The sequence below is a fragment of the Anguilla anguilla genome, chromosome 3 (assembly GCF_013347855.1).
Source record: "Anguilla anguilla isolate fAngAng1 chromosome 3, fAngAng1.pri, whole genome shotgun sequence".
Classification (NCBI taxonomy): domain Eukaryota; kingdom Metazoa; phylum Chordata; class Actinopteri; order Anguilliformes; family Anguillidae; genus Anguilla; species Anguilla anguilla.
Window position 1 is genome coordinate 18,119,099 of NC_049203.1, and position 17,617 is coordinate 18,136,715.

Here is a 17,617-nt window from a genome sequence, read left to right on the forward strand (position 1 = left end):
AGACAGAAGGGCTGATGTTGTGAACAGTGACACCCCCCCCCCCCCCCCCCCCCCCCCAAAGGCAAACACACACACATACACGACGCATTGTCACTGAGGGCTGTGTTTCCGTGGACACCCCCCCCTCCCTCCCGCTGTAGGCACCCTGTATTGGTGGGACCTGTTGTGGCCTTTAGTACTTTTAAAATGTGCTAATTTCCCCAAGTGCTTATACAGTAGATTGCTGATCCAACCCATCAATAAGAGCTCCGCTTTTGTCACAGCCACTGCCCACCAATATTTGTTGTTTATTTTTAAACTGAGGAGTGAGGCCACTCTTTAAATTAACACATTTGTTCACTGACTGGCGAAGGACAACACCCTGGTGCTTTTATTATTTCTGTATCATAGAAGTAACTGCAAAATGACTGTATGTGAATCCACCAAACACCCCTGGTGGGAAATTTCTGTTGAGACATTTTCTGGGTCTGGTATTTTTACACAGGCGGAAAACACACCTGCTTCCTCTTGACCTGATCTGGGCCTTGGGGTGGGTGTGGTTGAGGTATGAACCTACAACTTGATTTGGCCGACATCAGTGTCTCAAACCTTGGTCCAGGAGAGCCACAATGCCTGCTGGATTTTGCTTTCACCTTAAAATCAGCACCCAGCTCAGACCCAAGTAACCAGGTGAGGTGAGTTAATGGTGTTATCAACTGCTCTAATAGATTATTGATGAATATTATTTTTAAAGCATAGCACAAAGGCAGTGAGATAAAGCTATACCTATTGCTGTCATATTGTGCCTCATGGCCTGGAATGGAGTTTTTGGCCATCAACAATGTGGTTGGGACTTCCATAACTGGCTTTGTAAGTTGTTTTGGGCAAAGTCATCTGCCAGATGACAAAATCATAAATTTCTCTGCTTGACGAACATGCCAATATACATATTAAAAAGACTTTACCCACACACAAATTCATTGCTCCTTTTACCTGCACTAGTTGGTCATTGTATACATTACATAATATTCGACATCTTCTGAGTATCATTCACTTTTTGCTTTAATGGCAGAGGTGGTAGCAAGGCAATTTATAAAAAATGTGCATTAGCTGCATCACAATACAGAATCCCACACTGAACAATCAGTGGGAGAAGTTGCTACGGAAAATTCATCTAACTGTAAGGTCATTCCAAAAATGGTCAATACTTGCAATTAACATCTATATTTGAAAACAATTGAATCCTTTCTCTTACAAGGTCAATCTGTTCAATATATTTTTGTTCATATATATATATATATGGGGTGCAGGGAGATGCCAGTATTTGTATTTGTTCAACCAAAAATGATTTGTATTTGAATAAAAACTGTAAGTCGGCGTGGTTAAAAACGGAAGAAAACTGTATAAGCACACGTGTAAATATAGCTTACACAGAAATATACTCACAAAAGAAACACACTGACACAAAATATACATTTCTGTAATTTTTGAATAAATATTCCAATAGGAATTTTAAATATATTTCAAATAAAGGTCATGTTGTTTTTCTGTAAAGTAACACAACATAACTTGTGTAACAGGGAGATAAGGGGTCGATATGAGGACCAGCGGAGGACTGATTACAGTCCCCCTCCCAAAAAAAAAATAAAGTTCGTGAAAACAAGAGACTGAGACTTAGATGACCCCTTTCCAAACTGTCTGTGCATGTTTTTCAAAGGGTGGAGATATTATTTTTACAAGCAGATGGGACACAAAGACAAAACACACAGAAACAAAATGGACATAAAGTAACAAGGAGTTGGGATTTAAAATAAATTTATTAAATGATACAAAATGCATGGGAGAAAATAATCCAAAAAAACCAAAACAAATGAAAAGTCAAATACAGTGGGAGGTGTGAGGATTAATATGTTACACACATACTGTGAGAAATGCTGTCATTTTGACAGAAACACTGGTGCTGCATTCAAAAACCAGCTCTTATACATACGATTCAGGTCTGTCACATTTTTACGGGACGCTGAAAGCACAATCCCAGCCAGGTTCAAGTAAATTTCGCAAGCACGCTCCTTACCGAAACAGCAATCATTTCAAAGCTGGAACATGGCAGCTTTTGCACGCCATTTGCCACTTCACAGTGATCACAAGACACTTCCAACTTCCAGCTCAGAGGGAGACGTTTAGCAGCAAAGTCTCATGCTTCACTCGCACAAAGACAAAAACGAGAAACTACACAAGCGACTCGTGCGAAAGGGATCGATTTCAATAGGATCTGATTGATGGATGATTCATTGACAATTTTCCCCTGATGCAATCAATGTAAGTCAGGTTTGTGAATGCATTTCATCACATGGCACAGATGACCTCTTTAAAATAAATATTCAAACTGTTTATGACCGAGAATCATTTTCAAACCACACGTACAAGCACACATGAAATAATTTGCAAACATGACAGCCGGTAACTGCAAGCCTACAGCATCTACAAATAAAAACAAATACATGCATATTCCATTCAATATTAATCCCATGGACAACAAACAAACTTCCAAGACAGCCAAAGTCAAAGGCAGTTAGATAATAACATTTCAAGCATGGTCAAAAATGCACATAACCATCAATCAAAAAAATAAATAAATAAAAGGAAATGTTGTGGCCCTGCTGAATTCTGCAGCGAAGCGTAGCATCTTAGGCCTATGGTCAATAAATGCATAACTGAACTCTCTAAGCGGGAAGTTTGTTTTAGCAGCAGGGTAATGAGGCTGAAGATGGGGTTCCCTATAGAGGCCTCTCTGCTTAGGCTGAGGAAATGGTCTTGAGAGAACCGAGAATTATTCAATTAAAACTCGTTTTTTTACTCTTCTCCAACCACCCAAATATTAAAAATAATGATGCGAACAGAGAATTCATTTCAATAAGATAAGTTCAATTTAAGATCATGACAAACAAAAAGGAGAGGCTGCGCTTGCAGTTGTGGCCTGCGCCGCTCTGCTGTACGTTGCCACGGAAGCGAATGCCTCGTCATTGGTCAGCGCCCCCGAGCTTGATCTCGGGGGGGGGGGGGGGGGGGGGGGGGGGGGGGGGAGTGGGGGGGGGGCACCTCTCTTGCCAAATCATGTCTAACGGAGCAGGAAATCCGGTAGTGGCCACCACAAACTGAGGCCATGGCCGTCAAGGTGTGTGCAAAAGGTGCAATCAATGGGCGTGCTCCATGTTCGTTACCCTGCTAGCTACTACAAGCTTGTACTCAGGCACTTGCTGGTATTTATAGTTAGGGCTCCATGGAATGCATAAATATAATTCAGCCAGTAATACCAGGGTTCTTTAAAAGGCTCATCAATGCACTAAAGGCCCTCCTTTCCTCACTGGCTATAAAAAGCAGTATCTGCAAAAAGCTACAAACTGCTGAACTTCAGCTCTGCTGGCCACTTCAGCATCTCATGTTATTGGAATTCAAATGCGTTCCACATCAGGGAGGATTGGAAACGTCCTTTAACTCATGTGAAGAGGATAAAATACTGTGACAATTACAATACACCAGACTGGATAAAAAAAATTAAGTTATTCTGATAAATAACATAAATATGACCCCGGGGAGGTTGGGGGTGTGGGGTTGGCGGCACGATAGATCACTGAAAGAGTGAGAAACTCCTCCCCCCGGTGAATGAGCAGATCCTTTAGTTTTGGTCTCCAACACCCTTCATCCTATAGACTACAGTAGTGGAGCTGTCTACGTCATTCTCGGACGGGGACACCTTTTTCCACAGAGTGTCTTTGAGAGCGAGCTCCTTCTGAAGGCTCTCGTAATCCATTGGTCCAAAGCAGAGCTGCTGTTTTAAGCAACATGGACAACACATTAGATTTCCTCGCAGGGAGACTGCCTGTGCATGTGACCTTTCTCACTCAAAAACATGTTACAGCCGCAATCCGATTTTAAAGGAGAAACTTCACCAAAAATCACCAGCGTAATACCTTCTTCCCTTTATTATCAGTTTAGTAGGTATGAGAGCCAGGGACTGTGGAACCAGGTGGAAAACTGTGAAATCTTTGAGTCTTCTCTCTGACATCGCTGCGTGCGATTCCCTCTCTCAATATGTACGTTTCATTTGAGAGGGGGACAGAAGAGAACAAATTAAACATTTAAGATTTTTGGTGAAGTTACTCAGGAAAATCAAACTCACTCAATCTCCAGCAGTGCATGCTCCCGGTTTGCCCTTTGATATGTCACTGGCTTCAGTGATCTTTCAAACAGCTCAGGTTTCGGGGGACACAAAGGCACAGGGACTCAACTGGCAACATTATTTGAACCAAACACCTAAGAATCTAACAGTCGGTGCTTTATACTCAACCTGACAAATCACAGCGCAAACCAGACACTGTTATGTACAACAGAACAACACTGCACATTCAATATCTTAGAGAAAACTGCATTACTACAAACATCCTTTAGGGGGCAGCAATGCCTTTCAACTGAATTCCAAAGTGCAATTAGTACTATAAACATCAGTACAGGTAAAGAAATACTGGTTCCTATAACATGGGGGACAAGGTAATGGGACAGCTGCTAGTGTATCCTATGGCATTTCCACAGGCTCTACGAAATGACCAGGCCTCCCTGCCTACTGTCCACACTGGTCAAACTTCTGCAGCATCAGTCCACGCTGTCTGTCTCCAGACATCAGATGCATCAAAGAGCCCAGTACAGTTCTGAAGAATGACGCAGTGGCGGACGCATTCGGATAGATGTGGGTGTGTCTACGAGGGGGGCAGGGCTTAGAGGGAGCATACTCACCCGCTGGTCGCCGCCCTCCCGGCGAGGATCCAGTTTCTTGGCAAAGTGCCTCAAGTTGTCGTAGTTGTGGAAGTTAAAGAGGGAGACCAGGTCCTGAAACAAAACAGGTCACAGTCAGAGACAGCCAATACGGAGCTCAGCTGGTTACCAGATAAAAAAACTCTGACACGTAGGACACGATGTACTTAACCTGCATTGGTTTAATACTAATTCAGCTGCAAATACGGATAACACACTAAGCTTACAGGTGACATCTGAAAACAAATGGCATAAATAACATATAATAATAATGAAGTACAGTAACAGCTTGTTTATTTGTGTAAAAAACAAGATGGCGGCTAATGAGCTTATCTCGTCTGCCTGCTCTGATGTAAATATTTCTCCCAGCAAAACACAGAGCAGCTCCAGACTTCACATTCAAAAGATAACGCGAGTGCAGGAAAAGCAAAGTGTTGATGGTGGGGAAGCAGTTCTGCAGATGAAGTGACTCAGAGACACAGCCTCTCCTTGAAAGCTGACGTGCACCGAGAGAAATCTGAAAAGGGGGTGGGATTTCTCCACGCCCATGTAAATAAGCTCAAGAGTGTCTGTGCGCTGTAAATGATTAATCTTTCTCCTACGATGCGGTTGTGATGTCAGGGTGCTTAAAATAAGCAAAACATTTCAAAGCAGGGCACACCAGAAGTCATGGAATAATGGGTAGGGGCAGCGGTGTAGCATAAACGTTATAGAGAACGGGGCTTGTAAACGTGATCCTTGCTACGCACTTGAAATTACTCGCAACAGCATCAAGCCTGTACTGCAAGAAACCGGTTGGATGTTGGCGGTAAGGTCAGCATTGTCAACCCGTTAAGGGAGGTGGGCGCCGATAACCTTCCAGGAGCTGAAAATACCTGGACCCCCGCCGGAGTCTCTGCAGTCAGGAGGGAGGAATTAATCTGCAGGATACCCACACCCTTCTCCCACTCCAAGCAGAAGCACACAGCGGAACGGCGTAAACAAGCCGCTTAGAGCACACCTACGCGAGGCATCACTGTAGCTAGGGGAGGAGGGAGATCGTCAGGCTGGTGAGTACAGCTTAGCATGGAAGCAGATTGGCAACATGGCGTGGGCGGAGTCAAAATCAGCATCGGGAGGAGAAAAACTAGAGGTAAGGACTACGAGAGCCTAGGGTGAGAAGCAAGAATCAGTAGGCAACAAATGCGGTGGAGAATCGAATGAACTCGGAGAGAGTGGTAGCAAGAAGACATTTCAGCATCCTTCCACTATGCAACCGGGCCACTTGACACTGATAAACGGCTGATCCGACTGGCTGACCACAGCAAGCGCACGCTGCAAAATGTGACATCATCGCTCACTATGCAGAGGGATCTGCGTGCTTTCTGAGGGCTGTGGGGAACGTGCGCGTTCCCGCTGGACGTACCGTGCAGAACTGGATGCCTCGCACGCTGTTCCCCAGCTTGTCCAGGGGCGGGGACCAGCACATGATGCCCATCACATTGGGCACCACCAGCAGGATGCCCCCGGCCACGCCCGACTTTGCCGGCAGGCCCACCTGTGGGAGAGAAGAAAAGATTACCCACAAGTCCACATACACAAGCACAGATGAACGTCATGAATACTGACAGAGAGAGAGAGAGAGAGAGAGAGAGAGAGCAAGAGAGTCCACATCTCCTCAAAGCACAGATGAACAACATTAATACTGACAGAGAGAGAGAGATAGAGAAAGAGAGACAGATTGCACTACTGATGTCACTACTTGTGCTGCGCACTACTGTTATGACTGGCAGAGCTTTCACATTTGTGTATAAACTGAACTATGTTGTGATGCTAGTCCTGTTTTTCTATATTAATATTTATCCAATATCTGCCCGTTTTATATCGCCTTCTCTCAAATAGGAGCCGGTGGCTTTGGCAGTACGGACACTAAGCTTTGCCAATGCACTGCCAGTGGAACAGGCAGGACACTACCGCCTGATTGTCTGGGAGTCCCAGGAGCAGGCAGCCAATCAGAAGCAGCTGGAGAGCTGTTGGGCTTCCACAGGTGAGAAATTATCCTGTTTCCATGGAGGAGTGAGGGAAACGAGAACATGACTGCCATTTTAATTATGCTTTATAAAGTGAACAGATGCTAGAAATACCGCCAGGTTACGTCAATCAAACAGGAGAGCAGACAGCACCAGACAGCTTGGATAATGAGGGCGGTAGGGAGGGCAGCCCCACACTGTTTTACGCAAGATTCACGTGTACTCACATGGGATTCATGTGTATAATCACACAGGATTCATGTGTATAATCACACAGGGTTCATGTGTATAATCACACAGGATTTATGTGTATAATCACACAGGATTCATGTGTATAATCACGCAGGATTCACATGAATAATCACACAGGATTCATGTATGTAATCACACAGGTTTCATGTACATAATCACACAGGATTCACCAGTATCATCATATTGGATTCATGTGTATAATGACACAGGATTCACATGAATAATCAAACAGGATTCATGAGTATAAATACACAGGATTCACATGTATGACTACATAGGGGACTCATGAGTATCACACAGGATTCACATACATAATCACACAGAAGTGTGTGTGTGAGTGTTTTTGCGTGTGCGTTTTTCATGTGCGTGTGGAAATGGCTGGCGGGGACTCACGTGGAAAGCGAACTGTCCAGAGAAGTCGTACATGCCGCAGGAGTGCATGAGACTGAGGGTGTTCCGCACGGACTCGGGGCTCAGAACGCGCTCCCCCGTGATTGGGCAGAATCCCCCATTGGCCAGGGTGGCTGCCATGACGCTGGCACTCTCACACGTCACCTCGATGGAGCACAGCTATCGGCCAGAGAGACAGACGGACGCACATGCAGAGGAGAGATTTCACAGAAAGTTCTAAATTTCCGCTTCAGATTTATGACTGATTAACTGATTAACACGGGAGGGAGGACACAACACATCTACTCCGAAAAAGTTTGATTGTATTGTGGATGAAGGTAACCGTGAACATTCTTTTTAAAATTCCTTGAATGTAAACATGGAGGCCCTCAGTCATTCTGCAAGCAGAGAGCAGTCGTCAATCCTCACGTTCATCGTCATGTGACAGGAACCCTATCAGCTTCCACATGCATTCCCTGGGGGATTGGGGGGGGGGGGGGGGGTTTGGGGGTAGTATCACATATGTACTGCAATGCCACAAATGTCACAACACCAGCGAGACAGACTGTGACATTTACATTCAGCAAGTCTCAACACGCCTGCACGCACGTGTCCACAGCACACGCACTTTACATGTTCTGGCTCACCTGGAAGTAGAAATCCAAAATGGAGGTCATGTCTGTCCCTTCAGGAAAACACTGCAGAAAGAAGGGGGGGGGGGGGTTACAGATTAACTAGTGTCTCACTAGATCAGTACACAGTGATATTAAGGACATTCTACTTGTGCCATACCGTATGTTTAAACCCTATTCCAGCCTAAACCCACCCATCAGAAAAAGCTGCAGTTACAGTATTATTTTAGGAGAAGATTTTTTCAAGGGGCCTGGATAAAAGTAGTACTAGTAAGGGACAGTGCAAAGACATGTTTCTTATTGGCACATATATAAATCCTGACAGAAGTTGTAACGATTGCCTGAGAGAGGAGCCTCAAAATCAAGATTATGATTGTAGCAGGGTGAAGACAGATGGACAGAGAAATACAGAGGGATGTGTGGTCTCTGAGTCAATATCAGATATCAATACAGCGCTAATGGCACGTAGAGTATGTACTCTATGCAGCTACAATCCTGGCAGGAAGATCTGGTTGCAACACACTTCTGGTTGCAACACAGATAGGGGGCAGGGGTCTACAGCAACTGATATCTGCAGGACTGGGGGGCTGTCCATTATAATATTAACAGATCTCATTCATCCATTTATTTATTCATTCAACCATCCATCCAACAGCAGATCCGTTCGTAAGTAAACACCCTCGTCATTTAAATTTGCTGAGAAGGAGGGGTTTTAATTGGTGCGTAAACAATTTCAGGAGGATGTTTTGACTTTAAACATCTCCTCGCTTGAACAGCTGCCAATATGCTGCACATATAAAAGCAGGGTGCAATAATAAGCAAAGAAAAAATGAACACAAAAGGAGCCCACGAACAAAATGATGAGAGCACAGCTGACACCGATATCACAGCAACGCACATCATGCCCCTCATTATAACAGTGCTCATTTAAAACCTTCAGAAATATAATTTAAAACATAGCATCTTCAAGATTCAGGAGAAACTTGTGTTATGTAAACATGTCAAAATAGTTCATTTGAGAGAAAGAGAGTGATTGAGAAGCAAGAGAGACAGAGAGAGCGAGAAAGAGAAAGATGGAAGGGTTAATTTGAGGGTAAGACAAAATGAAAGAGAAAGGCGCCACAGCGATTCTACCTTCTTCTCCTTCAGATAGTAGCCTATAGCGAAATTCCGATCTCCTGACTCACGCTCTGACTGGAATCTGGGCCAGAATGAAAATAGACAGTGAGGAATTTCAGAGCAGGTTGCCTTTTTTATTCCAGTGTTTGAGGGTTATGAAAACAAACTCATTATCACAGTTAGTACTAGGAGTAGCAGTCTTGCTATTAATTTCAATATTTATTGACAACCTCATTCAATAATTACACTGTGAACTTTATGTTGCAGGTTTATGTATTAATTTATTGTAAGTTATGTTTTAACGGCTACTATCGGCTGTGAACCTTAAGACTTAATTTAAGGTCATCATTGCCTAAATCCTTTTGTATGTGCTTATGCCAGTCACTCTGCCTAAGCCCATGGAATCATACACAGTTCTGCCAGAGGAATGCAGAACTTAGTGCATCTTACATATCTGTACTTACGTGGCATTGCTGAAGCCCACATATTCATTACCAGCCATCTTATTCAAAAAGTTCATGACCTGCAAGACAAAAAACTGGTACTGACAAGAGGTGGCTTTACACAGAGCAAAACAACAGCTGTTCTATTAAGGGACGGTAACAAAATAATGCAGACACATCTGTACTTACATAGTCAAACTTCTCAGCATTGCTTGCCCCCTGCTGAAACACAAAAGAAGGAACAACTGAATGTCAGATTGTTCAATTAAACAAAGCACAGGAACAATAAAATATTCTAGAAATGCTATGTGGGATGCTGCTAAATATTCAAAAACAATTACTGAACACGCAAACAGCATCGATTTAACAATATAATTACATCAGAAATAAAGATTCTCATAAAGTATGATGCTAATTCAATTATAGGCTGTGAAATAGAGTTCAGACAATAAGCAAGATATCAGAATGCATGAAGAATGGTCTGCTTGTACTCAACTAATCAGAGAAAAGGAAAAATAAAATTTGTGAACTGAAAAACAATCGGGATTGTTACTTCACTTTTGGAGCAAAAGGAAATAGCTAAATTTACAACACAATTCAATCTCCAATCGCAGTTCATGAACAATTAAGTTTTATAGCAGAAGAACATAATCCAGAAAAGGGAAGGATAATTTTATATTTATGACTGATTTTGTGTGAGTTTGTTTGCAACTATTAATTCTGCAAACCACTGTGTGCGGATTAAGACTAATGGCAACAATGGCAGGAGATTCAGCAAACTCACCAACAAACTGATAACTGTCTTGAACCTGTTTATGGTTATTTCTCACAGTTAAAATAACAGTCTGAAAATTTAGTATTATTATTATTGCCATTCTACTTATACTTCACTTTTTAGTTGGTTTTTACCTTTAAGCCAGTGGTTTCATACTAAAACCACTTCATGTGAAGTATACAACGATAATGGATGATGTACACAGGTAAAAAAGAAAAATAAATGGGTGTTTTTCATTTAATTTTGGCATGCTTGTTAAGAGTTTAAAAACAATCAAAAACAGGTGTGGGGAAAATTGACAAATGCATGGTCATGTTCTCTGCCTCTCCTGTACAGCTTCAGGGATGCAGTGTCAGGCATACTGTCTTGTAGGCTGAGCAACCAAAATAACTAAATAATCCAAAAACAGAAAAAAAAAAACGTAAATCCAGACTTAGGACCCAGAGTTCGTTATTTTTACTCATAATTCATCAGAACCAAATCATACAGCACACAGAAACATGTCAAAAACTGTAATATGACAAGTGCAAGAAAAATTAGGCTGCAAAATATTTTTCAATTCCAGATTTCATTCAATAAGGGGGGGGGGAATAATGGAAAGATAAAAATTACCAACGTCACTGAACTGTTGCAGTTGTCAAAATATCCCAAAGATGCTAATGCTGTAAAATATGCAACAACATATAAAGCACAAAATAGCCTTCAAAAAAAGACAGCATACAATTCCAGAGCCTTCAGGGAAATCATGAGAAAGGAAAGACATCATGCTTTGCTTTCCCGTCGTTTCACCTGTGGTGAACGCTTCACAGACAGGACGACACTATGCTAAGCTACAGGGTACACTACTCTAACAAGATATTTGAACATGGACAATAAAACATGTTTTTTCTCCGTATGTAAAAAGTGACTTAAAAGATCATAGAAAGATACTACAAAATTACCCCGTCAATCATAACATCAATAAAGTAAATAAACAATTCAAAGTAAATATACGTGATTTATTTGAAATTTGATTTTATGTACTTTTGATTCATCAGTGCATATGAGATTATGTAAGAGATTAGATTTCATGTATGAAAAAAAAATTCATTAGGCACAGCATTACATGGTTTAATGTTAACGTGTGCCTTCACTATCACCTTTTTTAAATGACTGTGCACTGACAACAGGGAAGGCTAATCCCTTTGGTTCTTAGACAGGATGATAAGACAGCACCTTTCAGTCAGAATTCAACATTAACGAACAGCAACAACAGTGAAGACAACTGCGTGACTGCGTGTGCTACAGGAGTGCTACTGGGAGAGACATAGGATATCCCAGTGATATGACAGGCATACGCCTGAGGAGGGCGCCACTCTAACACATTATTACCATTAGACCATTACCAGGCACCTGACTGTGATACAGTGTAACCCAGGAGAAATGGTGTAGCAGGGATGAACTGCACCAAGTCTTTATGTCAGCTGTTTAAAGTAAACTGACTGGACGTGTGCTTGGCATGTCCAACTAAGTGCTGTCCAAATATGAATTATTTTATTAAATAATAAAGATTTGAATTAATCCTGAGTTCAAATATACATGTTAATTGTAAAGTAAACCTCTGATAATATGTTAAAAGAACAGGTTCAGGTGACCCTTTATGTATCCTGGGAATGTTTCTGGGACAAACGCATTGCACGTACTGCATCCGAGTGGGGAATGGAGTCATCAGCTAAAAATGACTAAGAGCAAGAGATGTTGCAGACATGCGATCAACTCCCTGCTCTCAGTAATTACAAAGGCTGGGACCTTGCCATGTGTTGATCATCATGGAAGAAGCTTTACGCTGCGAACATGAATTATTTGATGTTGTCTTTCACTGCACATGGGCACAAAACGAAACTGAATATATTTTAGTTGAGTTCAACTGGAACGACCTCATATGAAATGGTATCATAGTCGAATAGGTCTCTAATGTTTCTAATAAAGCTATTTCTGTATATATTATATTGAAAATAACTCCGGATAACATGAATGTCCTGTTATTTTTAGATCCTGCACCACAGTTAAAGATGAATACAAATTGTTATAATTAACTCAACAGTTGTTTTCACAGAATCAAAGCACTTGTCCTAACCCTACAAATGTAACTAGTCCTTCCTTTGAAATGTGTTGAATTCCTGAACCCTCCAAACACAGAAACAGGTGTCCTTGACCTCAGAAGTTAAAACGATAAGGAGGAAGTTAAAAGGGTTGTGGGGACGGGGGCTGTTAGACAGAGTGTTTCTGAATCATACTGTATGTGATTCATATACAGTACATCACTGGGACACAACAGAGGGACCTGCATCTTTCACCTACTCCCAGACACCTGCACCCATGTTCTGCACCCTGCTGCTTTCTTGCTAAATAAAGAAATAAGCAAACATGCTCTTGTTTTTTTAATGAATGCATCATGGTTTACAAAAGATCCATGAAATGTGTTCTTTTCACAATTTAACACTCTCCAAAATTGGTACACAGCAATCGAATTGGACGCTTTCATCCAATCCAAATTGCGACTGGGTGGAGGGGCGGGTAATATGGACAGTAATTTGCACACGCTCCAGGAGGGAGACAGGTCCATATGTTGTGCTCATGTGATTGCCATCAACCCATGATTTTTTTTTTAAGTTTAGATTAAATGAAGGCTATTCTATCACTGCTACAATGGGACCAGAGCATTTGAGAGATTATTTTGGAATATGAAGATTAAGATGAGCTTTTCTTCTACAATCCATTAGAGATGGAGATGATACAGAGTGGAGACTACGACTAGTTGACTTTAAAACGTCTACAGCTCTAGCTGCAAGTTTAGTAGGACACAGAAGTAAGCTGTGAGGAGGGTGTGGTGCGAACGCTCGTAGTTACACAGAGGGGTAACAGCAGTAAGACAGCAGTCTTATCTGACTGGCGTACGCAGCACAAGCGTCCTTTGGGGGTCTAGTCTTCACTGAGGCACCTACGATACGCATTTGGAGGTAAATCCCAAACACACATCTTTCACCTAAAATTTCACACATCAACAACGTACAACAGTAAAACACAAGACAACACCATCAGAACGGTTGCTTCTATCATCTATCACAACCTTTCCCTGATTGACAGTGAGACTATTCCCAACTCATATTTTCATATCTTTTCCCCCTAGGTCTTATGATGAAAATAGAAACCTGCATGTCAGTAGGCTTGGAGGGCATGCGTATCCAATAATATTCAGCCTCTGACAGGGCAAAATTAATCCCACTTCATGCTGTGGCCTTACTTATCTTTATTACAGGATATATCAGGCTTTAATAATAACATATCCCCAAGCACTGCAATAAACGCCTTCCACAGTCCTGGCAATGTTTGGTCTGATCCATGACTGTTTCGTCACCAGACATGAAGAAGCAGTCTGCTGCTCTCGTTAAAAACAAACATCTGACAGTGCGTTTATTTGCCATCTTAACTGCCAGATAAAAATTGGGGAAATTTTGCCAAAGAAAGTTTCCCCCATGATACATTTTTTAAAAATAGACATTTTTTAAACTGCCACCAACAGTGATTAAAAATCAAAATTGGGTTCAGGCATTACATGCTTGTGTGCCCTCTAATCTCTAAACACTCTAACACATCCTCTTTGGTAAATGTCATTGACCAAAATCTCATGTGGAATCAATGTAATTAAAATAAGCCATTACCTTAATGAGTGAGGTGCACACTATGGCACCAGCATTCACCATGGGATTGTGGGGTTTATCTGCAAACACAAACACAAAGTGTTAGAAACATACTACACCTCACTGGATTCTTTAACCCCGAGTACATTGAACACATTGTTCTCTTTCAATAACCAAGTTTCTCATATTCCAACAAAAAAGTATGCTTTTTTCTCACAAATTTGAAATGCCCAGATAGTAGACAACATTTCACAGTTAGAATGAATGGCACTTAAGTTTTAATTAATCTTCATGCTCATTCCCTTTCTTCATTGCAAATACTGACCTTCAAAGCCTCTAAATGCCTTGCGGCAGAGCATGAAAACATTTCGCACAAGATAAAAAGCATAAAAATATTTTCATATTTCACACAAGGACCAGGCATTGGGAATCCTTTCAATAGCTGAAGTACAAATTCAGTGACTGGGATGTGCAAAAATACACGATAAAAGCATGCTTAATTGAGTTATCTAAAGCAAACGGTACCATTTATATTTCATACAACATTAGTCAGTCATTCTGTCATTCATAGATAAAATGAACATTGATATATATTCAGAATTTGATTCCCTCACACAGGACGATACAAGGACACACGCCATTAGACAGAAAAATAATTTAAATGAAGTAACTAGCTTTATACTTTATCCACACAGCAGTTAAAATGGTCTTGTTTCAATTGAATTTCAGTTCTCTGTAAGGAAGCTGAAATAAGCCAAAACAATATGAATGCTAATCTGCAGAGGAGATTAACCCTCACCTTCCTCGTTCAGGAAGAGCTTGTTGAAGCGCAAACCGCTGGGCTCTTTCCCGATGAACCTGTGCACGTACTCGGTCCCATGGTCGTGCACGGCGATGGCGTACTTCAGCGGCTTCACACATGACTGCAGGCAGAACGGGACTTTGGTGTCACCAACCGTGTGCCTGTGGAGGTGGGAGAATGGAGTATGCCACGTTTAAAAAAGGCCCTGGATTCAGTTAAACCCCCCTCTCCCTGCTCAGATCTGGTTACCTCTGCCCGTCCACGGTACACAGCGAGACCGCCCACAGGTCCGGGCTGAATCTGGCAAGCTGGGGGATGTAGTCAGCAACCTACCAGCAATAGGGAAAACAATGCATTAAAAACACTTCTTATTGTGCTACAGGAGTATCCATTATGGCTGACAGGGACAAAGCCCCCTGACTGCCTGCCACACACCTGCCCTCCTGACAGCTTCTTGGCGCTGTCGTACAGGTCGTCAATGTGGGAGGCAAAGGAAAGGAAGTCAGGGATGACAAACTTCTTGCGGAAAGCCTGGGTCAGCAGCACGATGTTGCTCTGGACACACCTGGAGAGAGAGGGAATGCTGCAGGTGAGGACTCTCAAACCTACCCATGAGGGGGACACATGCAGAAGAGGCTACTACCCCTATACAAGATCACACAGGGCAAAAAACACCATATATACCAGACTTTATAGATACATAAAAAAGTAAATATAAAATCATTTAAATGTTTAATGTTTAAAATGATGATTATTATTATTATTATTATTATTATTATTATTAATGACCTAATGATCGTGACTGAAGGCCTGACATTTCAAACGTTACGGGGAAAAATCTAGCATCAAATCTGGACTGATGGACCACCATTCACCGTCAAGATCAATCTCCCACTGGACACTGACTGTACTGTGATGTCACAGTATGTAAATGTAAATGGGTGGGGACGCATGGCTATACAAAATGGCTCTGAGCCAGTTTGACACCACACTGCTGGCTTGTTTCTCATTATCAGATAATCTGAGGAGAAAAGGCATAACAGGACAGCTGTGTGGGAGGTCTCTCCCTATCTCTGGTCTCCAGAGGGGTCGACGTCAGCTAAACAGGGGCCCCTCGCCTCGCTCAGGAGTTTTCAGTGAGACGGTTTTCTCCATTCTGAGAAAACTCACACGGTGCACAGAAAGCCAAACTGGCATCAGACTTTTACTTTGAAATTCTTGTTTTCTTATCTTGTACTGGTTAATACAGTGCCTGTATGTGTATCAAGTCAAATAGGAGAAAAATAAAATAAAATATGCTTTTCCTCCTTTTTATCCTTTCCTCCTCACAAATACTGCTGCTGTGGATTCGGAAGAGCACAGATTGGCATGAGCACTTCTCTACAGCACGTGCTGTCGACAGCACTTCTTTTCACAATGCGCTCGACAAGTCTGGCTCGCACAGACACGGCACTTCATTTGCAGGCAGACCGTGAGGACCCAACCGACCAGTGGGAATCGCTAGCACATGATCAGGTGCCGTCATCCCTGCGATGCTAGCGCCAAGTGCACATCGCTCTGCAGGTCCGCTGGCCACAGTCAGCAATCGCATGATCCAGACTCACAACCTAACCTTGGGGCCCACCTATGCACTAGAACAGTGCCTTAGCAGAATGAGCCACCCAACAGCCCTGAATATTTTTTAATCACATGATATAGTAATGACATATCTTGCCAGACAGAATAAAGCCCCAACTTACAGCACCTAGTTATACTTGCACCATAGAAAAAACATGGCTTCTAATCTAGTAACATTAAGCTAGCTAACCTACTGTACCCTTAAGGTAAATGTTCGGCCAGCTAGCTATATTATATTGCAGTGGATAGCCAAAGAATGTCAGGAATGTTACCTTATATAAAGATTTTCCCTATTAACTGAATAGCAGCATAGCTTCTCCAGGGAGAGGGGCTCAAAAGGAACAGCAGAGTCTTCAAGCCGTGCGAAGAAAGGATTAAAACCAAGCATGGGCCGGGAATGAGCAGACTCAATCATTGATGCATGCAGGGCGATGCATCGCCTGGTCTCAGCTTTTCCGTGAGATGCGTATGACATGCAGGGAACCAGATGGCCTGCTTCCCAGGAACCTGCTAAAAAAGACACTTTTCGCTGCGGTCGCTCTGCCACTCAAGCTCGACTCGGAGCAGTGAAATAATCTATCAGCGCGCCGGGCACACAGCGGCCATCGATTTACACGGCCTCCAATCAGACTGTCACTGAAAGCCAGAGTCCACCTTCCCCCAGGACATCCTCTGTTTCGTTAAGGAGGGAAGTAACATAAATCAAGCAGAGGGTGGCCATTCACAAGGTAGGGTTTAATGGAGGATACAGGGACAGGGTGGTTAATATGGCGGACACAGCTCTGGGGTGAAACATAGGGGGTTGCTCATGTGTGTCTAAATGCACCCATTGCCGGGACTGCTTTCAATAAACAAGGCACGTGTAGTACACTGATCAAAGCTGCCATGCCCTTTGTTTATTCATTTGTGTGTGTGTGTGTGTGTGTTCATATATAATGCATGCAGGTGTGCTTTCTTATGAGAGAGAGTGACATGACAAGGAGAAGGACAAATAGAGAAAGAGAATTAGAGTAAGACAGATGGAGAGACAGAGAGAGACACATAAAGATAGAGACAGAGCAATAAATGGACAGTGTGAGAGTGAGAGAGAGAGATGGCAGCATGAAGTGT

The 17,617-nt window shown here is 42.5% G+C and overlaps 1 protein-coding gene across 6 annotated transcripts in view; it reads right to left on the reverse strand.

Moving 5' to 3' along the window:
- The window catches only part of LOC118223248 (glutaminase kidney isoform, mitochondrial-like), a 32,121-nt gene that overhangs the window by 4,423 nt on the left and 10,081 nt on the right, over positions 1-17,617 (reverse strand). Inside the window, exons 4-15 of one of the 6 annotated variants that reach the window (XM_035409510.1) lie at positions 15,326-15,455; positions 15,140-15,219; positions 14,888-15,051; positions 14,110-14,168; positions 9,823-9,855; positions 9,655-9,713; positions 9,206-9,272; positions 8,087-8,137; positions 7,443-7,619; positions 6,194-6,325; positions 4,771-4,863; positions 3,054-3,805 (exon numbers count right to left, since the gene is read on the reverse strand). In XM_035409510.1, the coding sequence (XP_035265401.1) occupies positions 3,656-3,805; positions 4,771-4,863; positions 6,194-6,325; positions 7,443-7,619; positions 8,087-8,137; positions 9,206-9,272; positions 9,655-9,713; positions 9,823-9,855; positions 14,110-14,168; positions 14,888-15,051; positions 15,140-15,219; positions 15,326-15,455 (1,195 nt within the window). In that variant the 3' untranslated portion in view covers positions 3,054-3,655. Of the gene's footprint in view, positions 1-3,053; positions 3,809-4,770; positions 4,864-6,193; positions 6,326-7,442; positions 7,620-8,086; positions 8,138-9,205; positions 9,273-9,654; positions 9,714-9,822; positions 9,856-11,020; positions 13,391-14,109; positions 14,169-14,887; positions 15,052-15,139; positions 15,220-15,325; positions 15,456-17,617 lie in introns of those variants that run through there. The other 5 variants (XM_035409508.1, XM_035409506.1, XM_035409507.1 and 2 more) reach the window with 5 other exon arrangements.